Genomic DNA, 16717 nt, shown 5'->3' on the forward strand with positions numbered 1-16717 from the left:
CTATATTCATGCATTCAGATACGCTTAGTGTGAACACAACGTAACTCTTCAGTCCAGCGCTTCTGTAAGGTTTGCCACACACTGGTCATTTTCAATTTTTAAATGGTTTTAAAAATGTTGGAGACCACTGACATAAAGACAGTTTCAAACTATTCTTTGTCCTTTAATCCTCTGAGCTCACACACTACATGATACAGCCATTTAATTTCACAGATTCCCCATACACAAGCTCTTGCAGAAACTTGCATGATAGAACCATAGACTGTAGAAAGAATTGGACAAACTCCGTGTGACGTCAGTCGTCTGCTTACAATAGGCGGAGTAAAACGGCTTTTGAAGCCCATTTGTGGAGGCTTCCATATAGAAATCGCGGGTTCAACCGAACTTTGGATCAACCTAACGGCCCGCCCACTGAGCGCGACTTCCTGTCAGCCTGCTAGCTAGCATTCCGGTTGACAGGAACTGAGCCTCTGCCTGCCGAGCTATCTGTCAATCAAATGAGATGCGCCAATCACCGTGAGGTGAGGTTTATCCTAAATATAATCCAAACGATCGGGGTACAAAAAAATTCACCCCCTGTACAGTGGGAGCACAATAAAACACTAGCTAATGAGACATGTTTGGTGTTTTGAACCAGGCTGTTAACCAGTTTATTTTGTGTCTCAAAACTGGCTGTTTAACGTGTGCAGACGGAACTTCCGGTTTTCCTGCAGGCAGCCTTAAGCGGACAGTTGCGGTATAGCAACTTTGGCACTTCCACATTGGCTTAATTTTTTAGGACCGGAGGTTGCCGCTTAGATCAAACGTGACTTCAGAAGCAAAAAACAAACATGGAGGACGATCAAAATCCTCTGCTGACATGCTATACAGTAGCTGCAAAAATGTAAAAACCAGGGAAAGAATGTGGGTGAAAACCTGGCCGAGATGAAGGTATAGTTTACGTTTGTGAGCTAACTATGTAATACCCATTAGGTAACACTACCTGGTCTGCTCACTCTATAGGTAGTTGTGGATATTCCACTGCAGGCATTCCCACTTAGAATCATACCAAATATCTTCCTGGGGTGTGTGCAGTCTGATTCTCTGGTAAATCTTAAGTCGGGCTAATAATTGTGTAGTGTGTGGCCAATCTAACAGACTCAAAGCAGACAACCTGAGGAGTCCTACTGCTTCGTACCCTCACCCTTTACAGATTGTGATTGTGTAACAGGGCATTAACAAAGTCTTATTATCACTGCACTTTTGTACTTACACATTACATTAACAAGGAGATCACCAAAGTAATTTTTAAATGTTTGTTCAAAACCTAAAGAACCATAGTGCATTCAAACAACTTTGCATTATGATATTAGACTGTTGTCTTAGATTATAAATCTTGCAGATGAATCCCTAGGTTCAGGGAAATTTCCCATAACACATGAACATGACATGAAGTGTGCCTCTAAAAAAAGATCTTCTTTTGAGGGGTCACACACCCCTTGCCCTTCACCTTTCACCTTCATTCCAACAAGAATCAGTCATCCATTGATATGAACACACAAAATGTAGGAGTAGGGCTAAGGGGAAGGGACAAGGAGTAAAGTGGGATCCAGCCTTTACCCCACCATACTGTTCCATGCATCAGACAGTGCAGATATTAAGTGGGATATAAAGCGGCGTACATATTGCCATGAGAGGGCAATATGTAAGCACCAACTGTATGCAACTTAGTAATGAAGTAATGCTTCTCATTCAAGGTTCTCCAAGTTTGTGTGTTAACTGATTACAAAGACTTGATACAGACACTCCCATTAATGAAAACTACAGCTAATTTATATATATACATCCATCAAAGGCATGTGCAGTCTGATTCTCTTAGCACTACACATGCTTTTAATCACACATAATCCTCCACATCTTTCCTTGGCCCAAAGATGCTTTCAACTAAGATCAAGAAAAGCGGGAAATGAAAGACAGAGGTAGATTTTCTTTGACAATTTAATCCATGCCTGACATTCATTTCAACTCTGTCGCTAGCTCACATATCATCCAAAGAAAGTGTGTTAAAATTAGCCTGCCGTCATAAACAGACGACAGTGCAGTGTAAATCTGTAACAAAACACACAGAGGGTCAGTGGATCTTGAAATCTTTGAGTGCCATACCTGGGTGAGCTGATTCTTCTCCATTGAATGTAATCTCTTCATCTTTTACCATTTCATTCCACATCTCACTCAGTCCTTCTGGAGAGAATGCCCGCTGCGAAGGAAAGTAAGAAACAAAAATTCAGCAAAACACATTTAAAGCATCAACTTTAAAGTATTAATTTTCTGTTTTGGGAGCTCTGCATGAGTATGTAATAAACAGGCAGTAATCACATTATTAGAGGATGGGAATCTCAGCCTAAATGACGCCATGTTAGCTTGTGTTTTTTTTAAGAATGTGAAAATAACTCGTTGCATGCAGGCAATTTCCCTAACTAGTTCTCTCTTTAAAAATCTGTTATGAAATCTATAAATCCCAGCTCAGAAAGTCTAACATCAGGAAACAAATGTCCCATTTTTGTGATGTAACATCCAACATAACAGAAGATGTCTGTCCTTAATATAGTGGTTTACAAGCCATGCAATACCTTACTAAGAAATTGTAACAAGGGGAAAGCCTGCTCTTGCTTTCTAGGATCTCATGTCCTGAATGCCAAAAACATATTGGCACATAGAGAGCACCTTGACCAAACCAGATCAGATGCAACACTAAAGCTGCCTTCAGCATTGAGGATAGCACTGAGGCAAAATATGACCGTGTGTCTATATCTTGGTCATTGTTTTATTATGCAAACCAACTTTAAGAGATCAGTAAGAGTTCTCCAGAGTGCAATGTGTTGAGGTGAGAGCAGGAGGCTTGATGCATAGCACAGTTTTATTAATGAGAGAGTAAAGTCAGAGTATTGTATGCCCATCTTCTCCATACATCATATCTAAATGAAAGATCTCAAAAGAACATCCACCTGAGTCTGTTTGCCCAACTTTAACTACCTCTTTCCTGCACTCACTGTTATTTTACAGGCTTCAGCTCTTTTCACATAAATGGAAAACAATAATCATCTATGCACAAGACTTGACACTGCTTGCAGGCCACTGGTTGCAGGCTATCTTGAGCAATCAAGTGTTTTAAGTTAATGCAACAAAGTCTTCCATGTAGTTCAAGTCTGTTTGACACCAACCTTATTGAAGCAGCAAAAGTAAGAATGTCTATGACAGCAGCTGTAACATATATTTACATCAATGACATTGAAAAAAAAAATTTAGTAATTTGATACTTTCAACATCACGCAACAAATTTCCAAATTCTGGGTGCCTAGGTTGTCGGTTTTAGTTGCCAAAACAGGCGTAGATATCTTTGATTCTACTTATATTATATTCAAGTTTGGTATCTTCTGGTATCATATCAACCCAAGTAGAGACAATGCTTTGAAATAAAAAGAAAAACATGTTTACTTCTAGCAAGACTTGGATGCTGAGAGGTTCTAAGGTATGTTATAGAGGTGCACTAATTTTAAAAACAGGGTTGATTTTATATCAGTTTACCTGACAGCTGACACTGATGTTTTTCATCACCACTTTTGGTGTAAAAGCCTTTGCATACCCAGTCCATTTTGTGTTCTAATTGTGCTTTCACACTGATACCATTACTTTTGTCTGTCGTCTGTTTTTTTCAGAACAGGTCTGATTTTATGTGAATTCTCACATCAGTCCATGTCATTTAGATGACAATTGATGATCCAAACTGCACTCGCTACTTCCTTCTCTGTCCCTCTCTTACACTGAAACTTCACTTTAAACACTGTGTTTGCCCATGTATTACATGGATATCAATCATGGAAATATAACAGATAAAGGCATACGTTTGTTCTTACAGCCACCAACTACGGACTGAATTAAAAGTTGCTCTCCATCTCTACAACCTGGCACAAGTTGAATATTCTCCGTCATTGACAGATTTTTTTGAAGGATGACAGAGAATTTTGAAGACTGTCCATCATTTTGACCAACTGAAATGATGAGGATGAGTCTGCATTTTAGCACACGCACAGAAACAGATGCATAGACCTTTTTAACTTTGCACATATGGACTGTCAAGGAGGTTATTTAATCTATCAAAAAGTCTTGTAGCCAGTGGGCTCTCTCTCTGACCTCAACACCGTACTAGTGAAAGCACATTGATCTCTGTGCTGACAGCGCACTGAGAGCCTGCTGCAGGTGCCTCAGTCACAGAGGGATACGAATGTTAAGGCCTTTGCACAATGAGTCTGTTTCATGATGTTCTAAACATGTCCACACAGCGGTGGTTTGTCATTCCATTTTATCGGAACAGGTTCGATTTTAGGCGAAATTTCTTATCAGTCCAAGTCATTTAAATGGGTGATTGATGATTCAGATCAGTGCCTGCTGCTTCCACCTCACTTGCTCACCACCGTTCTCCCCTCCCCCCTCTCTCTCTCGCACTGAAACCTCACTTTAAGCACTGAAGTTTGCTCATTTATTATGTGGATATCAACCATGGAAATTTAACAGAGAGATGGGCGAATGATGATTGAGATCAGTGCCTGCTGCTTTATTCTCTCCCGCTCACTCACCCCCGCCCGACCCTCCCCACTCTCTCTCGCACCGAAACCTCACGTTAAACACCGTAGTTTGCTGGTGTATTATGTTGATATCAACCATGTAAATATAAAAGATAAATGCATACATTTGTAGCCTACTCACAGGTCATAATGGAGACTGAATTAGGAAGTTGTTCTCCATCTCTCCAACTTGTCTCTGCGCTATGACGCATGGCCTTGTGCTAAATGAAGCTCTCTCTCAGGATGGATCCAGTGAGATTTTAAAGAAGTGACAGAGACACAGGCTCACAGTGCGAAACAATTTGCCACATTCTACGAATTTTCGCAGTCAAGGCAAATACAAACACACCTGACTCAGCGTGCAAGATCTGAGTGCGTGACGTTTTTCAGATTACGACTCCTGTGGAGGAGGCCAACATGTGCATGGCTCCACAGTTCAGCCTTTTAGCAACTTGTTGTCAGCTATGGTCATCAAACTACAACATCTTGACATCAAAAATATCCTTAAAACTGTACGTGATATCTTAAATGGCGAAGGTCATAGTTACCTGCTTGAAGACAGGAATTGTTGTTCACTGTTACTGCGTAAAAAAATGACGAGGAGTAAACGCTGTGCTCCTGTGGTCATCTTTCTCTCAATGCCATTAAAAATGCAGAGCCTCAAAGACTGTTCTTTAAATATAAGTTGGGAAAGGGTGCTTTATTATTTAAACACCACTAATAAAGTCATATTGAATTACATCATATTACAGATATTAAGAGAAATTTATGACAAATTGTAAAATGGTATGACTAAATTTTTACGACCCTTTCCTCAAAATGATGGACAACAAAAAAAAAACAGCGCTGGTCATGATGGATGGATCATATGTGATCAAGAAGTAACAGAACCACAGGCTCATCCTCACTGCCTATTTTCATTGCAGTACACAACAATTTGCCAAATTCTACAAATTTTTGCAGTGAATACAAATAAATCGCGACAGACTCAGTGTGCAAGGTTCAAGTGTGTGATCCAAAAATAATGGACTCAGCATGCAAAGACCTTAACACTCCCAAAATGCCAACATTCCCTTTAATGTCGGACCACAGAAACTGATCAGTTTGTAAAAAAGGTCACATCTTTGACCTAGAAATAAATCTCTTCCCTAAATTAACAAGTAGGTTTGCTAAATTCCAGCCTCAAATTGATACCACACAACAGATAAAACATTCACTGCTGACATTAGTCCATGCCAACATTATTTGCAGATGGCCTACGTTTGTCAAAAAGGCCAACCTGACTTATACTGATGTTAAACTGATGCATCTGAGCATCCATAACACACAGGTAACACAGTCAGCTGTATGTCCCATACCTGCAGGTCTATCTTCAGCCATTTGTCATGAAATCTCAGCTGAGCATCGAGGGTAAAAGATGGAGAAGGCATCTTCCCCTCCCCTCTCCTGGCTGCAAACGCAGCCAACCTGCACAATAAAGAGGGGAAACATTATGTTATAAATATAAGACAAACTATACAAGACAAATCCACGAGTTGAGGCTATATACAAAGTATTGGTGATATAGAGATCTTGAAAATCAATGATGGTTGAAGGGTCAGCTCATTAAATGATCATAAAGTAAGGTTTTACAACATAAGCACACTCTTTAACAGGCCTGTTTCCACCGTGTTTTCAGTTGAATCAAAAGCATAGTTATCTCCAATCTGTGTTAACATGTAACCTTACAACAATATCAGTGAAAGGACAACAAACTATTATCTAAAAGTAAACAGGAGGGAAGTCTAACACAGGTTTCAATATAAAGTGTTACTTGTTTGCTTACCCACAGTATTGTCTCAAAACCATCCAAAATTAGACAGTAGCTCGGTTAAATCCAAATGCGGCTAATTTTATCATGTGTTTTAATTGACATAACGTTACACGGATTCCCAAGCACGGTTAACCTTATTATTTGTAACTGATATGCAGCCATGCTAGAACTCTTTACACTAAATCAGCAATTTAGTATTGTAACATGAAAGCTGCAGAAATCTTAAATATCTTAAATAAGCCATAGAATTGTATTTAACGGCTAAGGATGTGTTCGTCAGTTTCTAAGAGACGTTGGGTAGAAACGAGAATATAGTAGCAAAACATGCTAGCAAGGGCACAGCCTATATCAACATTATTACCGCGTCTATAATCCGGTTATAATATAATGTAACAAGCATAAGTCCAGGGGATAATATAGCACACTGACACAGCATGTGTGCGTTCATATCGCAACACCTAATGCCTGGTAACGTTAACATTAGCACTGATGCTACCGCTAACTCCTTCGCTTGCTAGATAGCTAATACCAGCTAGCTAGCGTTAAACCAGCTCTCATCCTCCAGGCAACCATGAACAAGCTCCCATGGCGTGACACTGCACAAAGCAAAATGCGACGTTTCAGACAGTACAACAACGCAACATGGGACGAATAAAATATGACAACTTGTTTTAAATTTACCTGCGGTCTCTTCTCGAGCTATTCTCGTCCCCTCAGCTGCTTTGCTGCATTAACCAGACGTTCATAATGGATTTGATTGGCAGGTCGCGGAGGGAGGCACGAGGCATGGAAACAAATTACGTAGTCCTGACTGAGAGATTCAAGGCGATTGATCTTTACCATAACATCCCGGTTGGGCGGGGTTTCCTCTGAGGTAGGAGCCAACAAGCAAAAATTCAACTCCGCCCGCTCGTGCCGAAAAATGTTATAAAAGGTGCCCCTCCTTTGTCCTAGAGGCGGGACATAGGAGGGGCGGGGTAGGGTTGTAGTTACGATAGAATGTCCGCTAGGTGTCGGTGTTTCTCCAGAAAAGGGAGGGGGTATATTTATTTATTAATTTATTTATCCTGTATTTTAGCAGGGAGCATCCACTGAGACCGAGGCCTCCATGGAGCTAAATATATGCCAAAATTTTTGTTAATTTGAAAAAAAAAATGTAACGGAAAAATAAATTTGAAACAAGAAGTGTATGGTTTGATCCTGAATTTAAAAAAAAAACATTAAACTGAAACTACAAATAAGCATAAGAGAAGTTTTTTCAATCTAAATATATGTTTTCTTTAACTCTGTAATTATTTCAGTTAAAAAACATTTCATTTTTTACTCTTTACTATATATTCACATTTGTGATTGGGTTTTTTCCAGTATCAGGTTTAATGTTTTCAGATTAAAATCTTTCTGTTTCACATTCAAACCTCCTATGTCTCATTCAATGTTTAGTATATTATAAAAGCTGAGATTTCCTTCCTTAAGCAGTTCAGAAAGTAATTCTTTAAAAAACCTTGTTTTTAAGGTCTTTGTTGTTGTACAGCAGTTAATATTTGGTCTGACTGCATCACTTCTTTTAAACTTCCCAGTTTTGATTTGTTTTGTTTTCCTCAAGTGGTTTGCATGAGGCCTCAAAAGTACTCAGACAGCCCTAGAACAGCATAAACTTAAAGCATTATTGACTGAGTATAACTGGGATCCTGGGATGGTGCAGCCGGGTGCTCAGGAAACTGCACATGCGCACTGCCTCATTTCCTGCCTCTAAACCATAAAGTTGGAATACCGGACCTTAGTCATTCTGCAGTTAAATCAATTCTTTCAAACTGCTGTTGTAATGAAATCTGTCACCGAACAAAGTACTGCTCAGTTCCCCGTAGCTGGAGTAGTGATAGCAGTAGTGTCGAGTTTTATCAATGGGTCGACATTTGTGCTTCAAAAGAAAGGAATATTACGCTCTCGCGACAGAGGTACACTGAAACCGCAGTGGCACGAGCGCTTCTTAAGCGTTCTCCACACGTGCTGAAGCGGGCACTCTCATATACTAAATACACCACTCAATCATGTTGACGAAAGTGCTGCAGGGCACATGAATTAATTTTCCTAACTCTGATGTGTTTTTCACAGGAGGCTCGTATCTCACAGATGTGGTCTGGTGGAGTGGTACAATATCCAGTGAGTATGGCGCCCTCTATCGGCTGTTAGAGTTAGAATAACAGTTTGTCCAGTGTCCTTCTTTGCTACTTTACTTTATAAATGTTTACCACACCATCTGTTTATGCATCTCATTAGTGATTGTCGGTCAAATTGGGAATTTTCTGGCGTACAATGTGGCCCCTGCTGTGATCGTGACACCGCTAGGAGCCCTTGGAGTGTTGTTTGGGTAAGTCAGAGACGGAATTAAACTTTTGTGTTTTATCTTAACAGTTTGACTTGGTTGGTTAAACTAAACCTAACACAAAAAGGTAAGGGAATGTGTGGTTGGTAGATTATTCCTGTAATGTAACAATGCTTTTAGGCAGTAACTCTTATACTGTTGGAAAACCTGTTTATTTCCATTTTGAATGATGCCACATTAGTAAGGAACATGCATTTGTGGGATGAGCAGCAGAGCTGGGTTGCACCCATAAAAAAATTGCCAAATTATTGCCAAATGTTCTGCCATTGACTCTTGTTTGGTGTCGTTTGCTGGATTGGATGATTGAAGTCTGAAGAAACAAGACATATTGGTAATTATAACAATTCATCCAATAGAAAAACAGAAGCCTCAGGGCACATGTGGCCTAGTGTTTCTGACTCTGTCCACTTTCCTCCTCTATCAAAATACAGACACAAAAATGCCCAAAATAAATCTTAAAAAAAAAAAACCATACCATACACAGCCACAACAGCCTGGCTCCTCCTCATGCTGGTCACCAGCCTGGTCACACACTGCTGTGGGATGGCATCCTGTTCTTCTGTCAAGACAGCCAGTGTGGTCGTGTTGGTCCCTCTGGCACGAATAGCACGCCCAAGTGGATCCCACAAATATTCAGTGGGGTTGAGGTGAGGACTGCTGGCAGCCATTCCATCCTCTCAAAAATGGGAGCAATCCAATATGAAGTATCTCCAGAAAAAGACACCTTAAAGTTTTCTTCTTCTGTTACATTCATGAACCTTTCTGTTCATTGTAGTTAAATCTGATCTGGAAATGTCTCCCAGACAAATGAAAGTCAATGCAGACTAGTTTGTACCACATCCAACAAGCATTTATACTCACATTTACCTGTAAACTGTTGTTTTCTGTCCAAAATCAACCAAGCTATATTTCCTTATCTTTAAGCAGGTAAAAAGTCCCAGTGTCCTCATATGAGTTCTTCCTGTTGAGTGGAGTTATAGCTTGTTTATGTAGATAATACCTGTCAAATGTTTATACCATATTAAACTATAAACATTACCAAGCATAAATAAACAAGTTTCATCCATAAAGAGAGTGGCTGTAGAGCTTTTGGCTAGAATGGCTACCTTCTTAAATGGACACTAATAATTGTAATGTGCTTTTGCGATCACAAGATGGCAGATGAAGTGTCCACAAATGAGGCCATTAGGTCCAAGTTTATTAAAATTAAGAGTAATGGTGCCAGGAAGCCAAAATGTAATGTCCTCATATGAGGATGCTGGGATGTAGAAGGTTAAAACACAATGTCTCCAGATAGTAAGACAGGTTGTCTTTGTGCAGTGACAATAATGCATCATACACATTTTTTTATATATATATTTTTAATTTTACCTTTATTTAACCAGGATTATTTCCCATTTGAGATTCCAAAATCTCTTTTACAAGGGAGTCCTGGCCAAGATAGGAGCATAAGTTTCACACATGTGACATTAAACAGGACATAAACCAAAGGTTACATCAATCAACAAATGTGGATGGTTGTGGACTTGGTTTGTCTTTAAAACATTCGTCTACTGTTGTCTCTACTGCTGTGTTGACTGTCACACTCTGACCGCCTCTACTCGGTCTCCACCAACACATTTGCACGTTGTGTAACTGCCATGATGCATCCAAGTAGTTAACAGAAAGTATATTTTCCAGCCTTATCCTCTAAAGAATCAGAGTTCAGTTAGTAATACCCTGATTTTGCTAGTTTTATCCAAAACAATTCTATTTTGACCTTCATGAGAGAAAATTCTTTGCATATCCTTAATTGCATGCTGTTTTTGTGTGAAACAGGGCTGTCCTGGCTTCTTGGATCTTGAAGGAGCATTTAAACATCCTGGGGAAGCTTGGCTGTGTGTTATGTTGCTGTGGATCTGTTGTGCTCATCATTCATGCACCAAAAGCAGAAGCAGTCACAACAAGACTGGAGCTAGAAGAGAGGCTGTTGGACCCAGGTGACAAGTTTGTTTTTATTTTACTCTGTTTTTTGAGATATTTTGGATTTTCTAAAGTGAAGTTTCTCCTAAAAAATAATAAAACAGTGATAGAACTAAAGACATGATTTCTTTTCCTGCAGTGTTTGTATTTTATGCCCTTCTGGTGGTTCTTCTTCTGGTCATTTTAATTATCTGGATTGCTCCAGCTCATGGCACATCAAACATCATGGTGTACGTTTCAATATGTTCCCTCTTGGGAAGCTTCACTGTCCCGAGCAGCAAAGGACTTGGCCTGGCAGCACAGGACGTCTTTGGTGATGCACCCTCCAGCAGCAGAGCTCTGGCCCTGTTCCTCGGCCTCCTGGGGACGCTGGCTTTTAGCATCCTCATACAGTTCTTCTTCATCAACAAGGCCCTGGAGTGCTACAGCTCCAACATGTTTGAGGCCATTTATTACGTGACATTCACATCCACTGTGATTCTGGCCTCGGCTCTTCTCTTTAAGGAGTGGACTGCTCTCACTGTAACAGACAGCCTGGCTATGCTGTGTGGTCTTACAACAGTGTGTGTTGGCGTTGTTTTACTCCGCATTTCGCAAGAGGCTTCCATCACCTGGAAGAAGAAGACGGACTGATTATGATGTTCTTATATTTATGGGACTTTATGCACCATGCTGCTTCATTCTAGTGCAAAATCTACACTAGGTTTACTTAAACAAAGCTACAGTTTATTTTAAACTAATTTAATTCAGAACACTACTTGAAATACTTCCTCTTATGGAACAATTCTTATTAATTTTTAAAGATTTATTAGTGGGCTTTTTGTGCCTTTATTGACAGAGCACAACAGTGGATAGGGTTGGAAACTGTTGTTTCAGACTGTATCTACTGTACTACGTAACCTACAAACACAAGTGGTTTTTTTTTTACATTTTAAGAGCTTTTCAATACCGTGGACCTTTAAAATGACAAATACTTAAAAATTTTAAACATGTGGTATTGAAAAGTATCACATATTTTTCTAATATAAATTTTAAATATGTAATATAAGATGCATTCCACCTTTTTGCCAAAATATCTTTGTATTTGTTTTTATTACATGATAAACAAAGAGTCTACTGTTAGTAGTAAGGGAGAAGGTAGGTGACATTTTCGTGCTGTGCTGATGTTGCTTACAGTGAGTGATCTTGCCTTTTTTACACACAAAACCATCAGCACAAGACATGACAGTGCTCAGTACTGTCAGGATTATGTTTAGTGTAACAAGATAAATGTTCCATAAAGCTGCATGAAAAACCAAATAAATAAAAACAACAATATAACTACAATTAAAAAAAAAAAAAAAAGCAAATCAAACAAGTACAAGGTAAAAAATAAACAGTTATAAAAATATGGATGTCTATGAAGGAGGATTAGTGCCATGGATGCTGGAAAAAAATTTGATGTGAACTTTTAGAATAAAGTTGAAATGACAAATAAAATATCAGAATGTCATGAATAAAGTTGTTATTTTGAGAATAACGTTGAAATATAATTTTGAGAAAAACACGACATTTTGGAAAGGCCGCCTTATTAGACAGCAGATCCTGACTGTCTCTACAAAACATCTTGTATTGATGTACTTCAGAACTGTATTGAACAACAAAGAGATGCTTTCTCTTTTAGCTCATAAAAAGCGTGGTTGTCAGTGTTAAGTGTTGTCAGTGTTATGTTGTAGGGGTAGCACGATAATAGGCCTATTGATGCCAATATTTAGCATTTTACCAATTATCTATATCTACATTTTATGTTACCTATGTTCAGTAAAATTGATTAATTAAATGATGGCTACTTTGGTTCTACTGCAAAGTGCATGTTCCCCTCTGGCTTTATTTTTTAACTCCACTGTCTCACCAAATGTCCCATATATCTGATTGGCTTGCTGTCACATGAGTACTAGCCAATCAGCATTTAAGCCTGGGTGCCACTGACACAGCGAGCTTACGGCATTACTTCCTGTTTTCCTGCTGGCTATGTGTTGCTCTGTGTCGTTTCTCGTGCTGATAGTGCTTGTTAAATTTCCTTCAATTTTTTTTTGATCATGCAATTTTACTTTTTTAAAATCCAGTAAATTTTTTATGTTATGATAAACACATGTTGGTTCCAAATATATTGGTTATTAGTCTCATGAATTACTTATAAGTAGTATTGGTATCGACGCTGAAATAAACAATATCGGTCAACCCCTATTGCATTGTAATGGCTCTAAATTGTATCTCGACTTTTTTTCTTCTCATTTTGACTTTATTCGCAAAACTGTTATTTGCCTTCATTCTCAATATTTGAACTTTCTGCTAACCATTTCAACTTTATTCTTAAAGTGCACAGCATTATTTTTTCCTCATCCATGGTCCTAATCCTCTTCCACTGACATCCCTTATGAAAATATTTTACATAGAAAATGTTTTTGCATAATAAAAAATAAGTTATGGGTTAAATTGTAGTGATCTAAATTTAAAAATGTAGGAATATAGGGTTAAAAGGATATTTTCCCACCTATTTTTTTCTGGACCTTTTTCATCCCATTATTACTTGATGCTTTGTCAGGAGTGCCCAATGCGTTCAGCTTGAAAAAGCACATTGAATTCAGATTTAAAATAAAGTTTTCAGCCACTTTAAGACCCCTACAGAAGGGGACTTTAACTGCAAGATAAGGCAGTATCTGACTAGAAAGGTGTTCATTAATTTATCTTAGCACAGAACTCGGTTTATCCCACTCATCTAAGCTTTTTAAGACTGGAACTAAAACATGCGCAAAAATCCACCACATTTATCCTTTAACTCTGGGTACATTTTAGGCTGTCTCGATATAGAGAATAATTTTCCCTTGTACGAATTTCAACTAACACTTAAAGACATCCGTACTTGTTTTTTTCAATGCAGTTCTCATTGTTATTCTAAAACCATTTCAAGCCCTTATGGCAGACTAAAATATGGCCGGTGGATCAGAGTTAATTCCTAATTTCTTATTTCCGCTCGCAAACAAAAATGCCTTAAAAACGTTAGTTTTGGAAGTGAAATAATCTCTTTCCTATCCCTTGCATGTTCTCTCTTTCACCCTGTGTTAGACAGTATCAGGGTGGCATCACCTACACTTTGACTTATTTAGTGTTCCTCTGAATAATTCAGTGTGATTTCAGAAGCGCTCTCTTTGAGCTTGGGTTTTCAACAGTGACTGTTATGTCTAATACAAGGATTTTGAAACGCTTAGGTATATAACTCTAACATAAGGTCTGTAAGCTGATTTTTTACAGCACTAAAAGTGGAAACTAAATATATTTTAATATAATTTTCAGAACTAATTGTGTTTGTCATACATATTTTTACTGATCTTTAAGCATTTCAGCAAGGGCTGTATGTGTCTGTTTTATGATAAGACCTGTGAGAAATATAAAAAAATATGCATCCTGACAAGCTCTGTGCGTTTATTTAATGTGTTGAGTTATCTTTCTTAATTTTAAAGGGTTTAATTATCACTATTTTTTTTATATAACTATAACACATTAAAAGTTATGGCTCTGCCTCTTAAATGTTACTATGTGGACAGAGATTTACCATGCAATTTATGAGGTTATGTCTTTTTGTATTGAACTGATCACACAATCAGCTATCAAATTATTATTCCTTCAGTTTATGTAACAAAACAGTTTGCTTGGCTTTAGGGCTTTTCTGATGCTGTGGATATTAAAATGCAAAGACTTTCAAGCCCTGCAATAACAGCCTTAGGCTGATTTACATACTTTCTGTTCTGGCATATTTCTTTGTCCTATTTTATCTCAAAGTATTCTAACTGGCAGTAGATGCTGGGTTCAGTTTAGGTGCCATCCAGCCCTTTCATTGTGTTTTTGGCACAATGATAAAGTCTAAGTTGAAAAAAATATATACAACTGTGGACCCAAACAAAAGCCTTGCCTTGACAGTTGACAGTGCCTCTGAATCTTGTAATTTTAAGACTTCAACTCATAAATATATGACTTTAACTTTGTAAATGAATGTTAATATTGTGAATTTATCACATTAATTTTGTACATTTTTACTTAAATCTTGTAAATCTACATCTTCAATAACAAAATATCATGACTTCCTTGACTTAATATGACTCTAATCTCTAATTTTGAAGATCATGATAAGAGGTCATTTCTGATTTCAGTCTGTTATAACCAGGGGTGGTTATAACAGACAAGAGTACTCAGTCAAAATACAGTTACTTTGATTCAAAGTAACTATATGAGTTAATAAAATTATGCCTATAGATTAAAGATTAAAGTAATGGTAAGTCATTAAACCAGCTATAAAACTCTCAGTCAGTGCTTTGATTAATCTTAGCAGTGTAAAAGTATTTGCCCTCGTCCAGATTTCTTATTTGTTCGCATATATTTCACACAAAAATTCAAGATCATAAATTTTAATATAAGACAAAGATTACCCAAGTAAATGCCAAATTCAGTTTTTAAAATGAAATTTCATTTACTGAGGGAAGAAAGCCATCCAAACCTACCTGGTCCAATATGAAAAAAGGACCCACTACCCCCCACCCCACCCCTGTGATTCATCACATTTTTTGTAAAGCTGAGATCAATTACACTAGCCCCAATCAGGCCTGATAACTGCCAGACCTGCTGAATCAAGAAATCTCTTAAAAAGAACCTGTCTGGCAAAGTGAAGTAGGTTACAAGATCTCAAAAAGCAACACATCATGGTGGCGCCATCTAAAGAAATTCAAGAACAGATGAGAAACAAAGTCATTGATGTCTATTAGTCTTGAAAAGGTTACAAAGTCATTTCAAGGGCTTTAGGACTCTAGTGAACCATGGTGAGAGCCATTATCCACAAATGGAGAAAACTTGGAACGGTGGTGAACCTTCCCAGGAGTGGCCAGCCAACCAAAATTTCTCCAAAAGCGCATTGACGACTCATCCAGGAGGTCACAAAAGAACCAAGAACAACATCTAAAGACCTGCAGGCCTCACTTGACTCAGTTAAGGTCAGTATTCATGGTTGTTCATGCTTGAAAACCCTCCAATGTGGCTGAAACAAAATCTGCAAAGAAGAGTGGGCCAAAATTCCTCCACAGCGATGTGATAGACTTCCAGCTAATTATAGCGAACGCTTGCAGTTGTTGCTGCCAAGGGTTGCATGACCAGTTATCAGGTTTAGGGGGCAATTACTTTTTTACACAGGGCCAAGTAGGTTTGGATGCCTTTTTTCCTAATAAATCAAATTGCCATTTAAAAAATGCATGTGTATTTACTCAGGTTATTTCTATCTAACATTAGGATCTGTTTGATGATTTGAAGCATTAAAGTGTGACAAATATGAAGGGGTGGAGAGTAACTAATTATATTTACTCAAATTACTGTGATTGAGCAGTTTGGTTTTGTTTGTTTTTGATTTTCGTTTTTTGGCGGGGGGGGGGGGGTCTGCACTTTAACTTCTACTTAATTAGGTTTTTACTAGAATAACTGCACTTTTACTTGAGTACAATACTGTTGTACTTTTCCACCTCTGTTGACTACACAATAGCGCATAATGAGAGAGTGATTCCACATCACATCCCAAAACTGCTGTTATACACAGCAAAAACTGGAGTGTTGATATCTCAGTGTTAAGCATTTAAGAGTTGATTTTAACTCCCAAAGTGAAATTTTAACTCCATTCAGAGTGAAAAAGTCTTCAGTGTTGGAGTTATTTGACAGCTTGATCCACCAGTGTTAGTTCACCTCTGTAGACTCAACTCAATTAAGATCAGTCCACTTCAATTTCAAATATGGGGTGTGTTTGGACAGAGTTCCCCCTCACTCACTTGGGCAGAGCATTTAGATGTATTTTAGATGTATTTATACGTGTTTACTTGTGTTTTGATGGCGTCTGTTGTACAGAGTAATATACAGGTAATACAGGTAATATTTTTCTGTACAACT

At 38.2% G+C, this 16717-nt stretch overlaps 2 protein-coding genes across 3 annotated transcripts in view; one reads left to right on the forward strand and one right to left on the reverse strand.

Moving 5' to 3' along the window:
- The window catches only part of herc2 (HECT and RLD domain containing E3 ubiquitin protein ligase 2), an 82577-nt gene extending 75351 nt beyond the window's left edge, over positions 1–7226 (reverse strand). For both annotated transcript variants that reach the window (XM_041791884.1, XM_041791883.1), the window contains exons 1-3: positions 7096–7226; positions 5960–6068; positions 2143–2236 (exon numbers count right to left, since the gene is read on the reverse strand). In XM_041791884.1, the coding sequence (XP_041647818.1) occupies positions 2143–2236; positions 5960–6031 (166 nt within the window). In that variant the 5' untranslated portion in view covers positions 6032–6068; positions 7096–7226. The remainder of the gene's footprint in view (positions 1–2142; positions 2237–5959; positions 6069–7095) is intronic.
- A 958-nt stretch (positions 7227–8184) lies between these two features.
- Positions 8185–14174, forward strand: nipa1 (NIPA magnesium transporter 1). Its single transcript, XM_041791703.1, has 5 exons — positions 8185–8369; positions 8527–8574; positions 8692–8782; positions 10616–10776; positions 10899–14174. The coding sequence occupies exons 1-5, from the start codon at positions 8237–8239 to the stop codon at positions 11390–11392; spliced, it is 927 nt and encodes a 308-aa protein (XP_041647637.1). The 5' UTR covers positions 8185–8236; the 3' UTR covers positions 11393–14174.
- Positions 14175–16717: the final 2543 nt, after the last annotated feature.

This window comes from Cheilinus undulatus, linkage group 7 (assembly GCF_018320785.1).
Source record: "Cheilinus undulatus linkage group 7, ASM1832078v1, whole genome shotgun sequence".
In the NCBI taxonomy this organism is placed as follows: Eukaryota; Metazoa; Chordata; class Actinopteri; order Labriformes; family Labridae; genus Cheilinus; species Cheilinus undulatus.

What these genes read in the sequence shown, in the direction of transcription:
- nipa1 (XM_041791703.1), top strand. Translation starts at nt 8,237, where the DNA reads ATGAAATCTGTCACCGAACAAAGTACTGCTCAGTTCCCCGTAGCTGGA. An exon ending in GTGGAGTGGTACAATATCCA is followed by an intron (nt 8,575 to 8,691) that starts GTGAGTATGGCG and finishes GCATCTCATTAG; the next exon opens with TGATTGTCGGTCAAATTGGG. An exon ending in AGAGAGGCTGTTGGACCCAG is followed by an intron (nt 10,777 to 10,898) that starts GTGACAAGTTTG and finishes CTTTTCCTGCAG; the next exon opens with TGTTTGTATTTTATGCCCTT.